This window comes from Mustelus asterias, unplaced genomic scaffold, assembly GCF_964213995.1.
Source record: "Mustelus asterias unplaced genomic scaffold, sMusAst1.hap1.1 HAP1_SCAFFOLD_113, whole genome shotgun sequence".
NCBI classification, from domain to species: Eukaryota; Metazoa; Chordata; class Chondrichthyes; order Carcharhiniformes; family Triakidae; genus Mustelus; species Mustelus asterias.
The window spans coordinates 278,433-295,555 of NW_027590154.1; the positions used below are offsets into that span (position 1 = coordinate 278,433).

General features: G+C 44.9%; 2 protein-coding genes across 2 annotated transcripts in view; one reads left to right on the plus strand and one right to left on the minus strand.

The window, feature by feature from the left end:
• The window catches only part of LOC144484495 (uncharacterized), a 38,799-nt gene extending 22,444 nt beyond the window's left edge, over positions 1–16,355 (minus strand). The window contains exons 1-3 of the mRNA XM_078203015.1: positions 16,206–16,355; positions 14,531–14,997; positions 11,531–11,609 (exon numbers count right to left, since the gene is read on the minus strand). Of these exons, the coding sequence (XP_078059141.1) occupies positions 11,531–11,609; positions 14,531–14,997; positions 16,206–16,355 (696 nt within the window). The remainder of the gene's footprint in view (positions 1–11,530; positions 11,610–14,530; positions 14,998–16,205) is intronic.
• Positions 5,863–10,783, plus strand: LOC144484514 (uncharacterized). Its single transcript, XM_078203035.1, has 3 exons — positions 5,863–5,920; positions 7,296–7,396; positions 8,947–10,783. The coding sequence occupies exon 3, from the start codon at positions 9,127–9,129 to the stop codon at positions 9,859–9,861; it is 735 nt and encodes a 244-aa protein (XP_078059161.1). The 5' UTR covers positions 5,863–5,920; positions 7,296–7,396; positions 8,947–9,126; the 3' UTR covers positions 9,862–10,783.
• Positions 16,356–17,123: the final 768 nt, after the last annotated feature.

Genomic DNA, 17,123 nt, shown 5'->3' on the forward strand with positions numbered 1-17,123 from the left:
AGGCCACAGCTGGAGTACTGTGTGCAGTTCTGGTCGCCACACTATAGGAAGGATGTAATTGCACTGGAGAAGGTGCAGAGGAAATTCCCCAGGGTGTTGGCTGGGCTGGAGTGTTTCAGCTATGAGGAGAGGCTGGAGAGGCTGGCATTGTTTTTCTTGGAGCAGAGAAGGGTGAGGGGGACCTGATTGAGGTGTATAAAATTCTGAGGGGCACAGATAGGGGGCATAGGAAGGAACTTTTCTCTTTAGTCGAGAGGTCAATAACCAAGGGCATGGATTTAATTTCAGGAGCAGGAGGTTTATAGGAGAAATGAGGAGAAATCTTTTGACCCAGAGGGTCATGAATCTGGAACTCAGTGCCTGAAAGAGTGGTAGAGGTGGGAACCTTCACAACATTTAAGAAGAATTTAGTTAAGCTTTTGAAATGCCTTAGCATACAAGGTTACGCACAAAGAGTGGAAAATGGGGTTGGAATAGAACGGTCCTTGATGGCCGGCACAAACACGATGGGCCGAAGGGCCTCTTTCCATGCTGTAAAACTCTATGACCACCCACGTTGGCAGCAAGTTCAATATCATCATCAGTCACAACCCCCCTGTATCTTCACTAACTGAATCAATCCATTTAAAACATTCTTAGTTGAGGTATGTAGCCATATTTCTGTTTGGCCGGCATCCTGCATGGAGATTTCCAGCTCTCTGTGTCCAGGACAGGAAGCAGTGAGCACGGATCTGTCAATCAGCCTCAATCAGCACCTTCAGGAGAATTGGGAGGGTGAATATTAGATACAGCAGAGTGAGAATGGAGGGAGAGTGTGTGGGATGGAGATTTACAGCTTTTGGAGAATAAGAGAGGAAAGAATGTTCCAGAGAAACTACAATTGTTCTGAATTTCTATCTTGTAATGACACTGATCACTTTTGTAAACACCTTTTACAGGATATTGGAAGGGGAGGATTTACAGACAGAAATCTCAAACCTAATGTCACATCAACATCTGACATCCTCACTCAATTCATCGGGGTCTGAATCTATCGATCTTTGATTCTCGAAGGAGAAATGTTTCCCTGTTCTGTCTGCTTCAAAAACTTCAATCATTTGTGTGACTGGAAAAGCACCAAGGCACTGATACACCCGAGTGAGAGTGTTCCAGTGCACTGAGTGTGGAAAGAGCTTTAACCAGTTACATTGCCTGAAAATACATCGCAGCATTCACAGCGGGGAGAGACTGTACCCGTGTTCTGTGTGAGATTTAACTGATTGTTTAACCTGGAGAGTCACAAGGACACCCACACCATGGAGAACCCGTGGAAATGTGGGGACTGCGGGAAGGGATTCATATCCCCATCTCAGCTGGAAGCTCATCAACGCAGTCACACTGGAGAGAGACCATTCACTTGCTGTGTCTGTGGCAAGGGATTCAGTCAGTTATCAAATCTGCGGACACACCAGCGAGTTCACACTGGGGAGAGACCGTCCACCTGCTCTGTGTGTGGGAAGGGATTGACTGACTTATCCAGCCTGCGAGGACACCAGCGAGTTCACACTGGGGAGAGACCATTCACCTGCTCTCAGTGTGGGGAGGGATTCACTCAGTCATCCACCTTGCAGAGACACCAGTGAGTTCACACTGGGGAGAGACCATTCACCTGCTCTCAGTATCTAAAGGGATTCACTCAATTATCCCACCGACAGACACACCAGCGAGTTCACACTGGGGAGAGGCCATTCACCTGCTCTCAGTGTGGAAAGGGATTCACTCAGTCATCCACCCTGCGGAGACACCAGCGAGTTCACACTGGGGAGAGACCATTCACCTGCTCTCAGTGTGGGAAGAGTTTCAGAGCTTCATCCGCCCTGCTGAGACACCAACCAATTCACGAGTGATTCCAGGGGTTGGATTCTGCTGTTATTGTTTCTGCTCTCAATTACATCCAGGACTGCATTTTGTTCATTCTCACAGTTGGTCAATGGGGAGGGTCGGAGGGTTTCTTTCTGCTGGACTGGCTGGTCTCATGACTTTGCCTCCAGTGGCTGAGTCTTGTTGCGAATCCCTGGTTTCAGATTTCACACGGATCACAGAGTGACAGGGCGATTGGAAGTTCAGACATGTTCAGTCAGCATTTCTATTTGAAACTCCCCCAGATGCCAATCGAATTTCCTTTGCAATAGTTTGTTGTCTCCAATTCCTCCAAGCTCGTAGGCAGTGGGTTCCAGAACATTACCATTCACTGCATCAAAATATTCTTCCTCACATCCCCCCCCTGCATCTCTGACCCAAAACCATAAATCTGTGTCCCTCTCGTCCTTGTCCCGTCAGCGAATGGGAACAGCTTTTCTTTGTCCACCTTATCTCAACCTGTCAGAATCTTGTCCACCTCTATCAAATCTCCCCTCAACCTCCTTTGCTCCAAGGAGAACAACCCCAGCCTGACATTGACAATAAAGAACAAACGAATAGAATATGTTAATACCTGAGATCAAATGGGAATGTTTAATTTCTGATTTAAAGATGTTGTGAATATATTGTCCTGGACAATCAAGGAATTTGAACAACTCACCTTGGGTGTGGTTGAATGGAATATATCAATCTGGTATCCACCTTCATTCTGGTGAAAGTCTGGAATGTGTAGCTGGAAATCCCTCCCTAACCACACTGTGGGTGTACTTACACCTCAGGCATTGTAGCAGTTCAGGAAGGCAGTGTTGGCGCTGATCGTGGCCGAGGCAGCTACATACAGCCACATATTCTGTTATAATTGAAGGACTGCCGATTGAATGTGAGGCATTATGGGACTGGACTATCTTGACCACATTCCTGTGACTGCTCAGTTTCTGCAATCACGGACCATTAAAACTGCTTAGCAGGGCCCTGATAGAGGACCTGGTGAGAATATTTACTCAGAATGAGTTAGAATTAAACTTATTCCAGGACCGGCTGGTGTTCAGCAGCTGATACACCCGAATTTGTAAAAGGAGGGTCTGACCAATCATCAAACAGTGGTAGGTAGTTGGTTAAGAAGTGAAGAAGCGTTCTCAGGCATTGTTTAAATTATTTTATCATAAATTTGTGATAAGAACTGTGAGGGACTTGTGACCCGATAGTCGGTGAAGTGACGGTATACTCCAAGTAGCACTGGACTGAAAAGCAGAGCTCTGAGAGTGGATTCTAATGGTTATAATCCTACCCAAGCATGGCCAGTGAAAAATCAGAGCTCAACTGGGGACCGGACAGGTCTCTTACCTGCCATTTGGAAACTAAGAACAAGAAACATATCGATAAAATAATTAGAGAATAGAGCCAATGTTTCAAGCCTGAATGACACTTCGTAAGAGCTCTTATGAAGGGACATCTAGACTCGAAATATTGGCTCTATTCTCTCTCCACAGATGCTATCAGACCCGCTGAGATTTTCCAGCATTTTCTGTTTTCTTTTCAGATTCCAACACCCACAGTATTTCACTTTTATGATTAAATGATTCGGTCTGATTGGAATCCCCACGACCCTCCCGCATTGTTCTGACTCTACCAGCTGGGCTGTGGAATTAATTGGATAGATCTTCCAATAACAGAAAGGAAAGATAGATTATGAAACTAAACTAGCTCTAAACATAAAAAATAATAGTAAAAGTTTTTACAAATATATAGAAAGGAATAGAGTGGCTAGAGTGAATGTTGGACCCTTGGAGGACGAGAGGGGGGATTTAATACTGGAATACGAGGAAATGGCTGAGACTTTAAATAGGTTTTTTGTGTCGGTCTTCACGGTGGAAGACACAAATAGTTTACCAAATATTCACGATTGAGTGTTGGTAGGAGGAGAGATACTCAATACAATTATTGTTACTAGAGAGGCAGTGCTTGGTAGACTAACGGGACTGAAGGTGGACAAGTCCCCGGGCCCGGATGGAATGCATCCCAGGGAACTGAAAGAAATGTCAGAGGTAATAGCAGATGCGTTAGTGGTTATTTATAAAAATTCACTGGACTCTGGGGTAGTGCCAGCTGATTGGAAAACGGCTACTGTTACGCCGCTGTTTAAAAAAGGAAGTAGACAAAAGGCGGGTAACTACAGGCTGGTTAGCTTAACGTCTGTAGTTGGGAAAATGCTGGAATCCATCATTAAAGAAGAAATAGCAGGCCATCTGGATAAGAATGGTTCGATCAAGCAGACGCAGCATGGATTCATGAGAGGAAAGTCGTGTTTGACGAACTTACTGGATTTTTATGAAGATGTGCCTAGTGCGGTTGACAGAGGGGAACCAGTAGATGTGGTGTTTTTGGATTTCCAAAAGGCATTTGATAAGGTGCCTCACAAAAGTTTGCTGCAGAAGATTGGGGCACACGGAGTTGGGGGTGTGGTGTTAGCGTGGATTGGGGATTGGCTATCCAACAGGAAGCAGAGAGTTGGAATAAATGGGTGCTTTTCTGGTTGGCAGATGGTGACTAGTGGCGTGCCACAGGGATCGGTACTGGGGACTCAACTGTTTACTATTTACATAGATGATCTGAAGGAGGGGACTGAGTGTAGGGTAACAAAGTTTGCTGATGACACGAAGATAAGTGGGAAATTGAATTGCGTGGAGGAAGCAGAAGGTCTGCAGAGAGATTTGAATAGGCTGAGTGAGTGGGCGAGGATCTGGCAGATGGCGTATAAAGTTGGCAAATGCGAGGTTATTCACTTTGGAAGAAATAATAGCAAATTGGATTATTATTTAAATGGAAAAAAATTACAACATGCTACTGTGCAAAGGGACCTGGGGTTCCTTGTGCATGAGTCGCAAAAACTCAGTCTGCAAGTACAACAGGTGATCAAGAAGTCAAATGGGATGTTGGAATTTATCGCGAGGGGGAGAGAATATAAAAGCAGAGAAGTCTTGCTGCATTTGTACGAGGCATTGATGAGGCCGCAGCTGGAATACTGTGTGCAGTTTTGGTCCCCTTACTTGCGAAAGGATATATTGGCCTTGGAGGGAGTGCAGAGAAGATTCAGCAGGTTGATATCGGAGATGAGGGGTGTAGATTATGAGGAGAGATTGAGCAGATTAGGTTTGTACTCGTTGGAGTTTAGAAGGGTGATCTTATCGAGACCTATAAGATAATGAAGGGGCTGGATAGGGTTGAAGTGGAGAGATTCTTTCCACTTTGAAAGGAAACCAGAACTGGAGGGCACAGCCTCAAAATAAAGGGGAGTCAGTTTAGGACAGAGTTGAGGAGGAACTTCTTCTCTCAGAGGGTGGTGAATCTCTGGAATTCTCTGCCCACTGAAGGAGGCTACCTCATGAATATGTTTAAATCACAGATAGATGGATTTCTGATCGGCAGGGGAATTAAGGGTTATGGGGAGCAGGCAGGTAAGTGGAACTGATTCACTTCAGATCAGCCATGATCTTATTGAATGGCGGGGCAGGCTCGAGGGGCTAGATGGCCTACTCCTACTCCTATTTCTGATGTTCTTATGTTCCAGAGAGCCAGCAGAGACATAATGGACCAAATGATTTCTATTTATGCTGTATCATTCTCTAAAAGAGTGAACATTCAGTATCAGGGACAGAGAGAAGAACCAGTGACTGTGCGATTGAACCCAGCCAGAATCAGCACCATAAAGGGAGGAGTGAGAGGGACACGGTGTAAAAGCTTTGAAACCATTGCATGGTCCTGCAGCAGAACTTTGAGAAATGGAGCACAGCAGATCACCAATTCTCAATATTTCATTAATTTACCTCAAATGCTAACAATGTTATTTTGAATTTACTGTGTGAGGTTTCAATGGCAGTTATTACCCAGCATTCGCTGCGGGTGTGAAAGTGCCCTATTCATCCACAGGAGCCCAGTACGCAGGCGCAGCGCTGTATCTGGTTCATGCGCAGTGTTACTTTGCTCGGAGGCCTACGAGTGCGGGAGACACTTATTTCAAGGGGTGAGAATCGGTGGGGCGGCGGGAGGAATGGAGCCGGGATTCGGGGTGGGGAGGGAACAGAGGCTTCACAAACATCTGCTGTAGGCCGCAAGGCCTGAATAAGAGCCTTCCGGTCCCGGGTTTGCGGCTCCGGGGATTTTATCCGGGATCAGGCCGAGTGCCGTGGCCGCCATCTTTGTTCAGCGGGGAGCAGAGCGCATGCGCAGCAAGTGGGCGGAGCTTCAGGATTTGGGTGACCAGGAGAGACAATGTTTGAGTCATTGACTGACAGGCCGGGTTCATGGATGCTGCCTTTCCCGGGGGAAGGTGCTGCAGGGGGAATAACAGAATAAAAACATGATCAAAATTAGGAGCAGGAGGGGGCATCTAGACCCATCGAGGCTGCTCTGCCATTCAGTAAACACATGGCTTAACTCAATTTTCCTCCAGCCCCAACCTCTCTAACTCATCACCTCCTGGAAGGTAAAATGGTATATAACACAGCTTTGAATATACTCAATGAGCGGGCCTCTACTGTTCAATGAGGGAGAGAATTTCACAGCTTACTTAACTTCTGAGAGAAGCAATTTCTCCTCATCTCTGTCTTAGATCATTATTTTTAAATTGTTCTCGCAGTTCCAGATTCCGTGTTGAGGGGTAAACCCTTTCAGCATTCACTCTGTCAAGCACCTTCAGAATCTCATATGTTTCAGTAAGATCACGTCTCATTTATCGAAAATCCAATGAGCATAGATGCACCCTGCCGAACCTTTCCTCATAAAACAGACCCCTTCATGCCCGAAATCAGCTCATGAACCTTGTCTGAATTGCTTCCAATGTAAGTATATTCCATCTTAAGTAATCTTATGCTAGAAAACAGGAGGGGAGAATGTTATGGATTTATATTCAGGACTGACAAATGACTGTTGGGGGTGACACAGTGGTTAGCACTTCTGTCTCATAGCGCCAGAGACCCGGTTCAATTCCAGCCTCGGGTGATTGTCTGTATGGAGTTTGCACATTCTCCCTCTGTCCATGTGGGTTTCCTCTGGGTGCTCTGGTTTCCTCCCACACTCCAAAGATGTGCAGATTAGGTTGATTGACAGTGCTAAATTGTCCCTTTGTGTCCCAAGATGAGGGGGAAGGAAAGGGGAGGATTAGTGATGTACGTACATCAGGTTACAGGGATAGGGTCTGAGTAAAGGTGCTCTGTTAGAAACTTGATGCAGACTCAATGGCCCAAAAGGCCTCCTTCTGCACTGCAGAAATTCTGTGATTTTGGAATCTCCTTGGTTAGAAGAAGAGGATTTTCAAGCAATCTCAAACCCCCAAAAAATGTGTATCTCTTAATTTCAAGCCACAATTAACACATGACTCTTGTAATCTCCTTTTGCAGGGAGTTAGAATATTTGAAGATTGCAATTCTTCTCTGATTCCAGTGCTTCTGACTTTCCAGCCGCAGGTTTCAAATTAGAAAACAGTGAAATTGTTTCAGAGGTGAGTATTGTTGAACATTTACCTATAATTTTGAATTTTCGTGCTGTGCTCTGTTATCTGTGCTCTGGTTCCACGTCTCTGGGGCTGGTGTGACTCCGTTACTGTGGATCTGAATCCATGTCCATCCATTGCTTTGTTTCACCCCTGCCCTCCCTGATCACCTCTCTGTCATTGTCAGTTCAGAGAAGGATCTGCAGGTTGATACGTGGGATGAAGGCGTTGTTTTGTGAGGAAAGTTTGGGCCTGTCCTGACTGGAGTTTAGAGGTGACCATAGTATTGACATCACATTGTGAGGTAGTGATTAGTATAGATGAAGAGAGGATGTTTCCAATGTTGGGGATTCCAGAATTAGTCGGCAGATTGTCAAAATAAAGAGTCCCCCATTTCTGATGGCGAGGAGGAGAAATGTCTTCCCTCAGAGGGCTGTTAGTCTTTGCAAGTCTCTTCCCCAGAGAGCAGTGGAGGCTGCATCATTAAATATACTCAAAATACAGAGATTTTTGATCGAAAAGGGAGTCAAGGGTGACAGGAAGAAAAGTGGAGTTCAGATCACAATCAGATCAGCCATGATCTTGATGGGGAGACGATGGCCTTGTGGTATTATTGCTAGACTATTAATTCAGAAACTCAGCTAATGTTTTGGGGACCCGGGTTTGAATCCTGCCATAGAATCATAGAAATCCTACAGTACAGAAGGAGGCCATTCAGCCCATCGAGTCTGCACCGACCACAATCCCACCCCATAGCAGCTGGTGGAATTTGAATTCAATTAAAAATATCTGGAATTAAGAAATGACTGATGACCATGAATCCATTGTCGATTGTCGGAAAAACCTATCTGGTTCACTAATGTGCTTCAGGGAATGAAATCTGCCATCCTTAACTGGTCTGGCCTACATGTGACTCCAAAGCCACAACAATGTGGTTGACTCTCAACTGCCCTTCAAGAGCAACTCGGGATGGGTAATAAATGCTGGCCAGCCAGCAACATCCATGTCCCATGAATGAATAAAAAAAATTCACTTGAGCAGCTTGGTGGGCTGAATTTCGAACTATTTCTTACGATCTGTCAGGAACATGAAATGGTGAGTGTCGATCAGCATTAATTAGCACCTTCAGGAGAATTGGGTCGTGTATATTAAAGTTTAAAGTTTATTTATTAGTCACAAGTAAGGTTTATATTAACACTGCAATGAAGTTACTGTGAAATTCCCCTAGTTGTCACACTCCGGCACCTGTTCGGGTCAATGCACCGAACCAGCACGTCTTTCAGAATGAGGGAGGAAACTCATGCAGACACGGGGAGAACGTGCAAACTCCACACAGACAGTGACCCAAGCCGGAAATCGAGCCCGGGTCCCTGGCACTGTGAGGCAGCAGTGCTAACCACTGTGCTACCGTGCTGCAGAATGCTAAATGGAATGAGAGAGAGAGTGTATGTGTGAGGGGCGTGGGTGGAGATTTAAAGAATGTTCCATAGAAACTACAATTGTCTGTTTTGAATTTCTATCATGTGCTGACAGTGATGATTTTTGTAAACTCCTTTCAGTGGATATCGGAAGGAGAGGTTTGGAAAATGGAAATCTCAAAAGAGTCACTTGATTCATAAGGACGTGAAAATCATCAGCCTTTTTAACACCAGTGTGAGTGGAAAAGCACTGAGATTCTCACACCCGTATCAGAGTGTTCCAGTGCACTGATTGTGGAGAGACACAAGGACTCCGACACCATGGAGAAACCATGGAAATGTGGAGACTGTGGGAAGGGATTCAGAGCCCCATCTGAGGTGGAATCTCATCGACGCAGTCACACCGGGGAGAGACCGTTCATATGCTGCACTTGTGGGAAGGGATTCAATCATTCATCGAATCTGCTGAGACACCAGCGAATTCACACTGAGGAGAGGCTAGTCACCTGCTCACAGTGTGGGAAGGGATTTAGAGATTCATCCACGCTGCTGACACACCAAAAGGTTCACACTGGGGAGAAGCCATTCACCTGTTGTGTGTGTGGAAAAGGATTCAGAGATTCATACACTTTGCTGACACACCACCTAGTTCACACTGGGGAGAAGCCATTCACCTGCCCTGAGTGTGGAAAGGGATTTACTCAGTCATCTAACCTGCTGACACACCAGAGAGTTCACACCGGGGAGAGGCCATTCAATTGCTCAGTGTGTGGAAAAAGATTCACTCAGTCATCCGCTCTCCTGACACACCAGCGAATTCACACTGGAGAGAGGCCGTTCACCTGCTCTGTTTGTGGAAAGAGATTCACTCTGTCAGCCACCCTGATAGCACATCAGCGCATTCACACTGGGGAGAGGCCTTTCACCTGCTCCGTGTGTGGGAAGGGATTCACTCAATCATCAAATCTGCTGAAACACCAGCAAATTCACTTGGGCACGAGCCTTTCACCTGCTCTGAGTTTGGGAAGTGATTCAGTGATTCATCCAAGTTGCTGAGACACCAGAGAGTTTACAAGTGATAACAGGGGTCGAACTCTGTTGTACTGGCCGGTATAATATTGTAAAAGGTGGATCTTCATTTTAAAAATTCAAATTGTATAACCTGAAATGTGAGAAACTGCAGAGCTGGCAGAAATTGTTTAAACAAACAACTAATTTTAAAAAGCTACTGGACATCATAATCTGCCAAACTCCAGCTCAAGAATAAGGCTCATTATATAATCTGATCAAGATCAGCAAGAGAGAAAGCTGTTGTCTTCCACAATCTGTCTTTTTGAACCAGCCTATCTTGTATTAATGAAATGAATTAAAGATTACTGTACTAATTAGCAACAAATGATTGGTTCAGTCATGAGCTTTAATTGAGTTACAATTCATGAATCAGTCATTATAGCAAAAGACTGAGTTTTATTTACTGTAAAAATGAAAAACCTTAATAGCTATGCAAAGAATGTGCAATGAAGATAACTGGAGTGGCAGGAGAGATCTTCAAGCTTTGATTTGTCTCAAAATTTGAATTGTCCGATTGTATAGAATTGGATAAAGAGATGGTATGAAATACCTCTAAGAAAATGAGAGACAATGAAGTAATTAATTGGTGATCCAATTAATCTAGTCAGCAAATTGACCAAATGTCCTGTTACAACAGGTTCAACTCTAACGCGAGGTCACAGTCACTTTGGGGATAAAAGTAGAAATTCCAAAGGTTTTTTTTCCAGCCAACAGCTGAAGATTCCTGAGACAGAGTTCCAGGGAAATTATTGTCAAAGAAGAACACAGACTCCCAAGGCTGAATTCCACAAGAATTACTGTTAAAGAAGGAGCCAGACTTCTATGGACTTATCACCCAGACAGAGTTGTAAACATCATTGTCTTAAAGTAAATCTTTTTATTGCAATAAACTTCTTTTTGTATTTACCATCTGGAAAATTTTAATTTTGCCTTAATTTGGTTTTAACTGGTTAAAATTCTGTTCCAAACAAAGTGAATTAATGAAGTGGGAAGTTGGGGGTGAGTGGCTGTTATCAATTAAGTTGCAGATAACAAGATTAGGTGATATAAATCCTGAATTTAAAGTCTGAACTTATAAAACAGGAGCAGAAACAGACCATTCAGCCCCTCTAGCTCGCTCCTGATGTTCAATTAAGATCATGGCTGATCCATTTGTGTTTCGAATTCCACATTCCCAACTCCCACCTTTGATTCTCTTGCTGAACAAGAATCTGCCATCTCTGTCTTAAAAATATTCCATAAAAAAACATTTCCATTCACCTGAATAACCTTTTATTCCTTTTCCTAACAAAAATCTATCTACCTCTGCCTTAAATATTCAATGACATCGCCTGCATCACCTTCTGAGTTCCAAAATTGTGCAACCCTCGGATAAAAATTCTCATCTCTGTCCTAAAAAGGTGACCCATAATTTTAAAACAGTGCCCTCTAGTTCTGGGTCACCCACAGACGGAAACATCCTTTCTACATCCACCTTGTTAAGACCATTCATGATCTCACCTACTTCTATCAAGTCACCCCTCACTCTTCTAAACTCCAGTGGAAACACACCCAGTCTGTCTAGCCTTTCCTCATAAAGCAATCTGCTCATGCCAGGTATCAATCTAGTAAACATGCCCTCAACCACCTCCAAGCCAATTACATTCTTCCTTACATAGGGAGACCAAAACTGCATGCAATATTTGAAATGTGGTGTCATCAATGTCGTGTATAACTGAAGCATAACATCCTTACTTTAATGTTCAACAAAATAAAGAATAGCATTACCTTATCCTTTTTGATTACATTCTGTACCTCCATACTTATTGTAGCTCATACACAAGAACACCAAAATTCCTATGCACCTCAGAATTGTGCAACCATTTCCAGTTTGAGTAACACGGTGTTATTTTAATTCTTCCTGTCGAGATGAAGAACTTCACATTTTCCCACATTATATACTCCATCTGTCAGATATTTGCCCATTCACTCAACCTATTGATATCCTTTTGCAAACCCCTTATGTCTCCTTCATAACATAATTTCCTACCAATCTTTGTCCCACCTGCAAATTTAGCTACCGTGCCTTTTCTCCCCTCATCCAAGTCATTGGGAGGATCTTCTCGTGGACCTGCTCTAGATCCTGGTTAAAGCAGTAATCTGTAGATCCAGGATGGGTGGGGCTGAAGGGGGAGGCGGCTGATCTTCTGTGGTCTGGTCTGTGCCCAGGTGGTCCTGGAGAGGGAGATTCTGTTGGGACTTTGTTGCTGATTTTGGTCTTTTAGTTTTATTGAATCACATGTTTGAGGAAACAGGTGGAAAGAATGTTCCAGAGAAACTGGAATTGTCTGTTCTGAATTTCTATCCTGCACTGATAGTGACACTGACACCGTCAACTCCTTTTACAAGGGATTTGAAGATGAGGATTTACTGATAGAAAGTACAAATCAAACATCACATCAAAATCTGATAGAGTCACTCAATTCATCAGGACCTGAATTTCACAGAAGCTTGGTACAGAAGGAGGCCATTTGGCCCACCATGTCTGCACCAGCTCTCCAAATGAGCATTATGGCTTTGTGCCATTCTCCTGCCTTTTCCCCATGCCCCATGTTAGTAAACTTCATCAGCTATCCAGCTCTTCACTCCCCCGAGAAATCAGATGAAGATTTTTGGAGTCTACAATTGGCCTTTATTCAAGTTATAACAGGGCAAACTGGTTTCCACACATGTGGCTACAGACTCCTAGAACAAAGGAATACAATAGAATACAATTATACCTTTAGGATCAACTACAGGTAATTAACATACACAGATTGAAATTTTACTCCAAACTAATAGTTCTGATTACTTCATTTGTTTCCCATAGTAGTGTTTAACCAATTACACCAACTCCACTTTTCCCTAATTACAATATCCAATCATCAATAGGGCACGTACACATAGCTACATTATCAATAAACATGTGTCTATGGTCCTTGATTGTCTGGCAACCTGAGTAGTGTGTTTTGATAGAAGTGTTATGACTTCTGTCAAAACACACTGCAGTCCTGGGCTGTTATTTGAAGTACAGCAGGTTTATTTGGTAGCAAATACCATTAGCTTTCGGAGCGCTGCTCCTTCGTCAGATGGAGTGGAAATCTGCTCTCAAACAGGGCACAGAGACACAAAATCAAGTTACAGAATACTGATTAGAATGCAAATCTCTACAGCCAACCAGGTCTTAAAGATACAGACAATGTGAGTGGAGGGAGCATTAAGCACAGGTTAAAGAGATGTGTATTGTCTCCAGACAGGACAGCCAGCAAGTCCAGGAGGCAAGCTGTGGGGGTTACTGATAGTGTGACACTATGTCACACTATCAGTATGTCACACTATGTCACATTATGTCACAGAAGAGTTAGAGTATGAGAGAGAGACAGCTAGAAATATACAGATGTATATATAGTAAGAGTTTATGTGGATATCTAAATTTTAAAAAAAGTTAAAAGTGAATGTTGATCTTATAGAAAGTGAGTCTGGGAATTATTAATGGAAAGTAAGGAGCTGGCAGATGAATTCAACGGGTACTTTGCATCAGTCTTCATTATAGTCGAGTACTCTACCCAATAGTATAGAAGATAGACGTAATATGCTATCAGGATGTGGAAGGGAGGGAGGAACTCAGGAAACTTACCGTTACTTATGAAATGGTACTGAGCAAATTGTTGAAGCTGTGGGCTGACAAATCCCTGGGTCCCGATGGACTTCATCCTTTGTCATTTTTTGCTGTTCTTTATATTCTGTCCAGTTTTCTGACCTGCCACCTGTCTTTGTGCAATTATTTACCTTTTTCTTTCAGTTTGATCCTATCTTTAACTTTTTAGTGAACCATGGATGGTGGGTCCTCCCCTTGGAATTTGTCGTTCTCATTGGAATGCATCTGTCCTGGGTTTTCTGAAATATTCCTATCAATGTCTGCCACTGCATCTCTATTGACCTGTCCCTTAACCTCATTTGCCAGTTCACTTACGTTGAACACAGTTCGGTCCTGGATGTGATTAACAGAAAAATCCAAGCATTGTAGTTAGTTGTAAACTTGCTGGTGGCTCAGCATTGTGGATGATCGGCTGAATCTCTTCCTCGGAAGAGAATCTCAAACTCGGAGCAGTTGAATGGTCTCTCCCTAGTGTGAACCCACGGGTGTACAGTGAGTTGAGATGGTCCCCTGAACCCAGTCCCACAGTAAAAGCATCTAAATTATCTCAGTGTGAACTCACTGGTGTGTAATCAGCTGGGAAGACTGTGTGAATCCTTTCTCACACTCAGAGCAGGTGAAGAGCCTCTCCCCAGTATGAGTGCGGCAAACTCTGTTTCAAACACTGACGGGTAACTGAATCTCTCCCCACAGTCTCTACGTTCCATGGTTTCTCCCTAATGTGACTGTGGTTGTGCTGTTTTCTTCTGTGTTCAAAATTCTCTGCTTTTCACGTTATGATAAATTGTGTGGCTCCATCCAATCCTGACCTGATGTTTTGTGCGAGTTTCCTGGCCCCAAATCCTCCCCTTTTCAGACCAACTATATTAACTCCTGTAACAGAGCTGGAGTTATTTTTCAATTCAGTAGAAACAGATCCAAATGAACATGGTTCAGTCTGAATATGGTTAACAGCAAAATTCCAATGACAATAGTTACTTGTGGACTCGCTGGTGTCTCAGCAGTCTGGATGAGGTAATGAATCCCTTCCCACACTGGGAACAAGTGAACGGCCTCTCTCCAGTATGAACCCGTTCATGATTTATCAGCGTGGATGACTGCCTGAATCCCTTCCCACACACGGAGCAGGTGAACGGCCTCTCCCCAGTGTGAATTCGCTGGTGTTTCCGAAGGTGAGATGAGTGAGTAAATCCATTCCCACACTGAGAGCAGGTGAACGGCCTCTCCCCAGTGTGAACTCGCTGGTGTTTCAGCAGATTGGCTGAGTGAGTGAATCCCTTCCCACACTGAGAGCAGGTGAACGGCTTCTCCCCAGTGTGAATTCGCTCGTGTAATGCTAGTTTGGATGATTGATTGAATCCCTTCCCACACACAGAGCAGGTGAATGGCCTCTCCTCAGTGTGAACTCGCTGGTGTATTGCTAGGTTGGATGACTGATTGAATCCCTTCCCACACACAGAGCAGGTGAACGGCCTCTCTCCAGTGTGAATTCGTTGGTGTTTCAGCAGCTGGGATGAGGTAGCGAATCCCTTCCCACACCGGGAGCAGGTGAATGGCTTCTCCCCAGTGTGGCTGCGTCGATGAGTTTCCAGCTGTGATGGAAAATCAAATCCCTTCCCACAGTCCCCACATTTCCATGCCATCATCCGTTTGTGACTGCAATAACAGTCCAAAAGGCCCGATGAGTGATTGAAGTCTTGTCGACACACAGAACATGCGTACAGTGTCTCTCAACTCTGAACAGTGCAATTTTCTTCCATGTTCAAAATACTATGACATTCAGGTTCTCATAAATTGGTGCTGGCTCCATCAGATTCTGATGTGATATTAGGTTTCAGTTTCCCAGCTGCAAATCCTCCTCTTCTGAAAATCTGTGAACTTGATTTAAAACAGGAAAAAGGGAATGAGAGAGAACCCACAAAAAACAAATCCATCAGTGTGAGTGCAGGATAGAAATTCCCCCCATTCTCTCCTCCTGCTCCAGGGTCAGTAAAGTGAGTTAAAGATGATTCTCATTCACAAACCCATTGCTGCATTTCCTTCCTGAAGCCACATTTGTCCACTGGGTCCTGGCCCCGGGAGAAAGCGCTGCAGCTGCCGTTGTGTTGGGTGTTGAGGCGGTGCCGCTAGTTCCTTATTGGGGGTGTTGAAGCCTCCACTGGGTGTGTGGAGCCTCCCCTCCCACCCACTGCCCCTAACGCTGCCTCCGCTTATCCGCCTCCTTCCCGCCTGAAGATCAGACAAACAAGCGCCTGTCCCTGGACATGAGCCGCACTGCGCATGCCCAACGTCACAATGCCCAGGGACTGATTGACGGCAGCTTTGGACCAATAGTAAAAGGGGGCGGGGCTGGAGGACCGAGCGGGAGCGGCTGGTCGTCCAACTAATCAGAGTGAATGAGGGGGCGGGATCTGAAGCATGCGCAATGCGGGTAATGGCGGCGGACGGACGGTTTTAACTCGGATCCGAGATTAATACGAGGTCGAGAGCGGCGCGCAAAGAGCGATCAATCAGGTGGGTGAGTCGAGAGGCTTCGTAAACATGCTGTTCAAACCCAAACCCCGGAAAAGAAATTCCCCGTTCCCCCATTTGTACCAAAATGACCCGCAACTCGTTGTATTCGGCCTGGGTTAACTGTTCATTGATTTAAAACGTGCATTGGTGTGCATGTGGCGGCGCCATCTTTGTAAGGGGCAATGTGTAGCAGGGCGCAGGCGCAGCTGCCATGTTTGTAGGGGCAGCAGAGCGCAGGCGCGGCTATCTTTGGCGTCTGGGACAGGTGCGTGGCTGGCTGTCTGTCCATCCTTCGTTGCCCTGCAGGTGGTGGTGGTGGTGGTGGTGAGCTGCCTTCCTGAACCCACTGCAGTCCATGTGGTGTAGGTGCATCCACACTGCTGTTAGCGAGGAAATTCCAGCATTTTGACTCAGTGACCGTGAAAAAATGGTGATATATTTCCAAGTCAGGATGGTTAATGACTTGGAGGGGAGCTTGCAGCTGGTGGTGTTTCCATGTATCTGCTGCCCTGGTCCTAGATGGAAGTGGTCATGGGTTTGGAAGGTGCTGTCTAAGGATCTTTGGTGAATTGCTGTCGTTCATCTTGTGGATGGTACACACTGCTGCTACTGAGCATCGGTGATGGATGGAGTGGGTGTTTGTAGATGTGGTGCCAATCAAACAGGCTGATTGGCAGGCTGCTTTGTCCTGGATGGTGTCAAGCCTCATGAGTTTTGGAACTGCACCTATCCAGGCAAATGGAGACTATTCCATCACACTTCTGACTTGTGCCTTGTAGATGGTGGAAAGGCTTTGGGGAATCAGGAGGTGAGTTACTCATTGCAGTGTTCCTAGCCTCTGACCTGCTCTTGTCGCCACTGTTGGCAGTGGGTGATTCAGTGATGGTAACAACATTGATTGTCAAGGGGCAGTGGTTAGATTATATCTTACTGCTGATGATCATTGCCTGGCATTTGTGTGGCGTGAATGTGAGTTGTCAGCCCAAGCCTGGATATTGTCCAGATCTTGTTGTATTTGAACATGGACTGACTCAGTATCTGAGGAGTCGCGAATGTT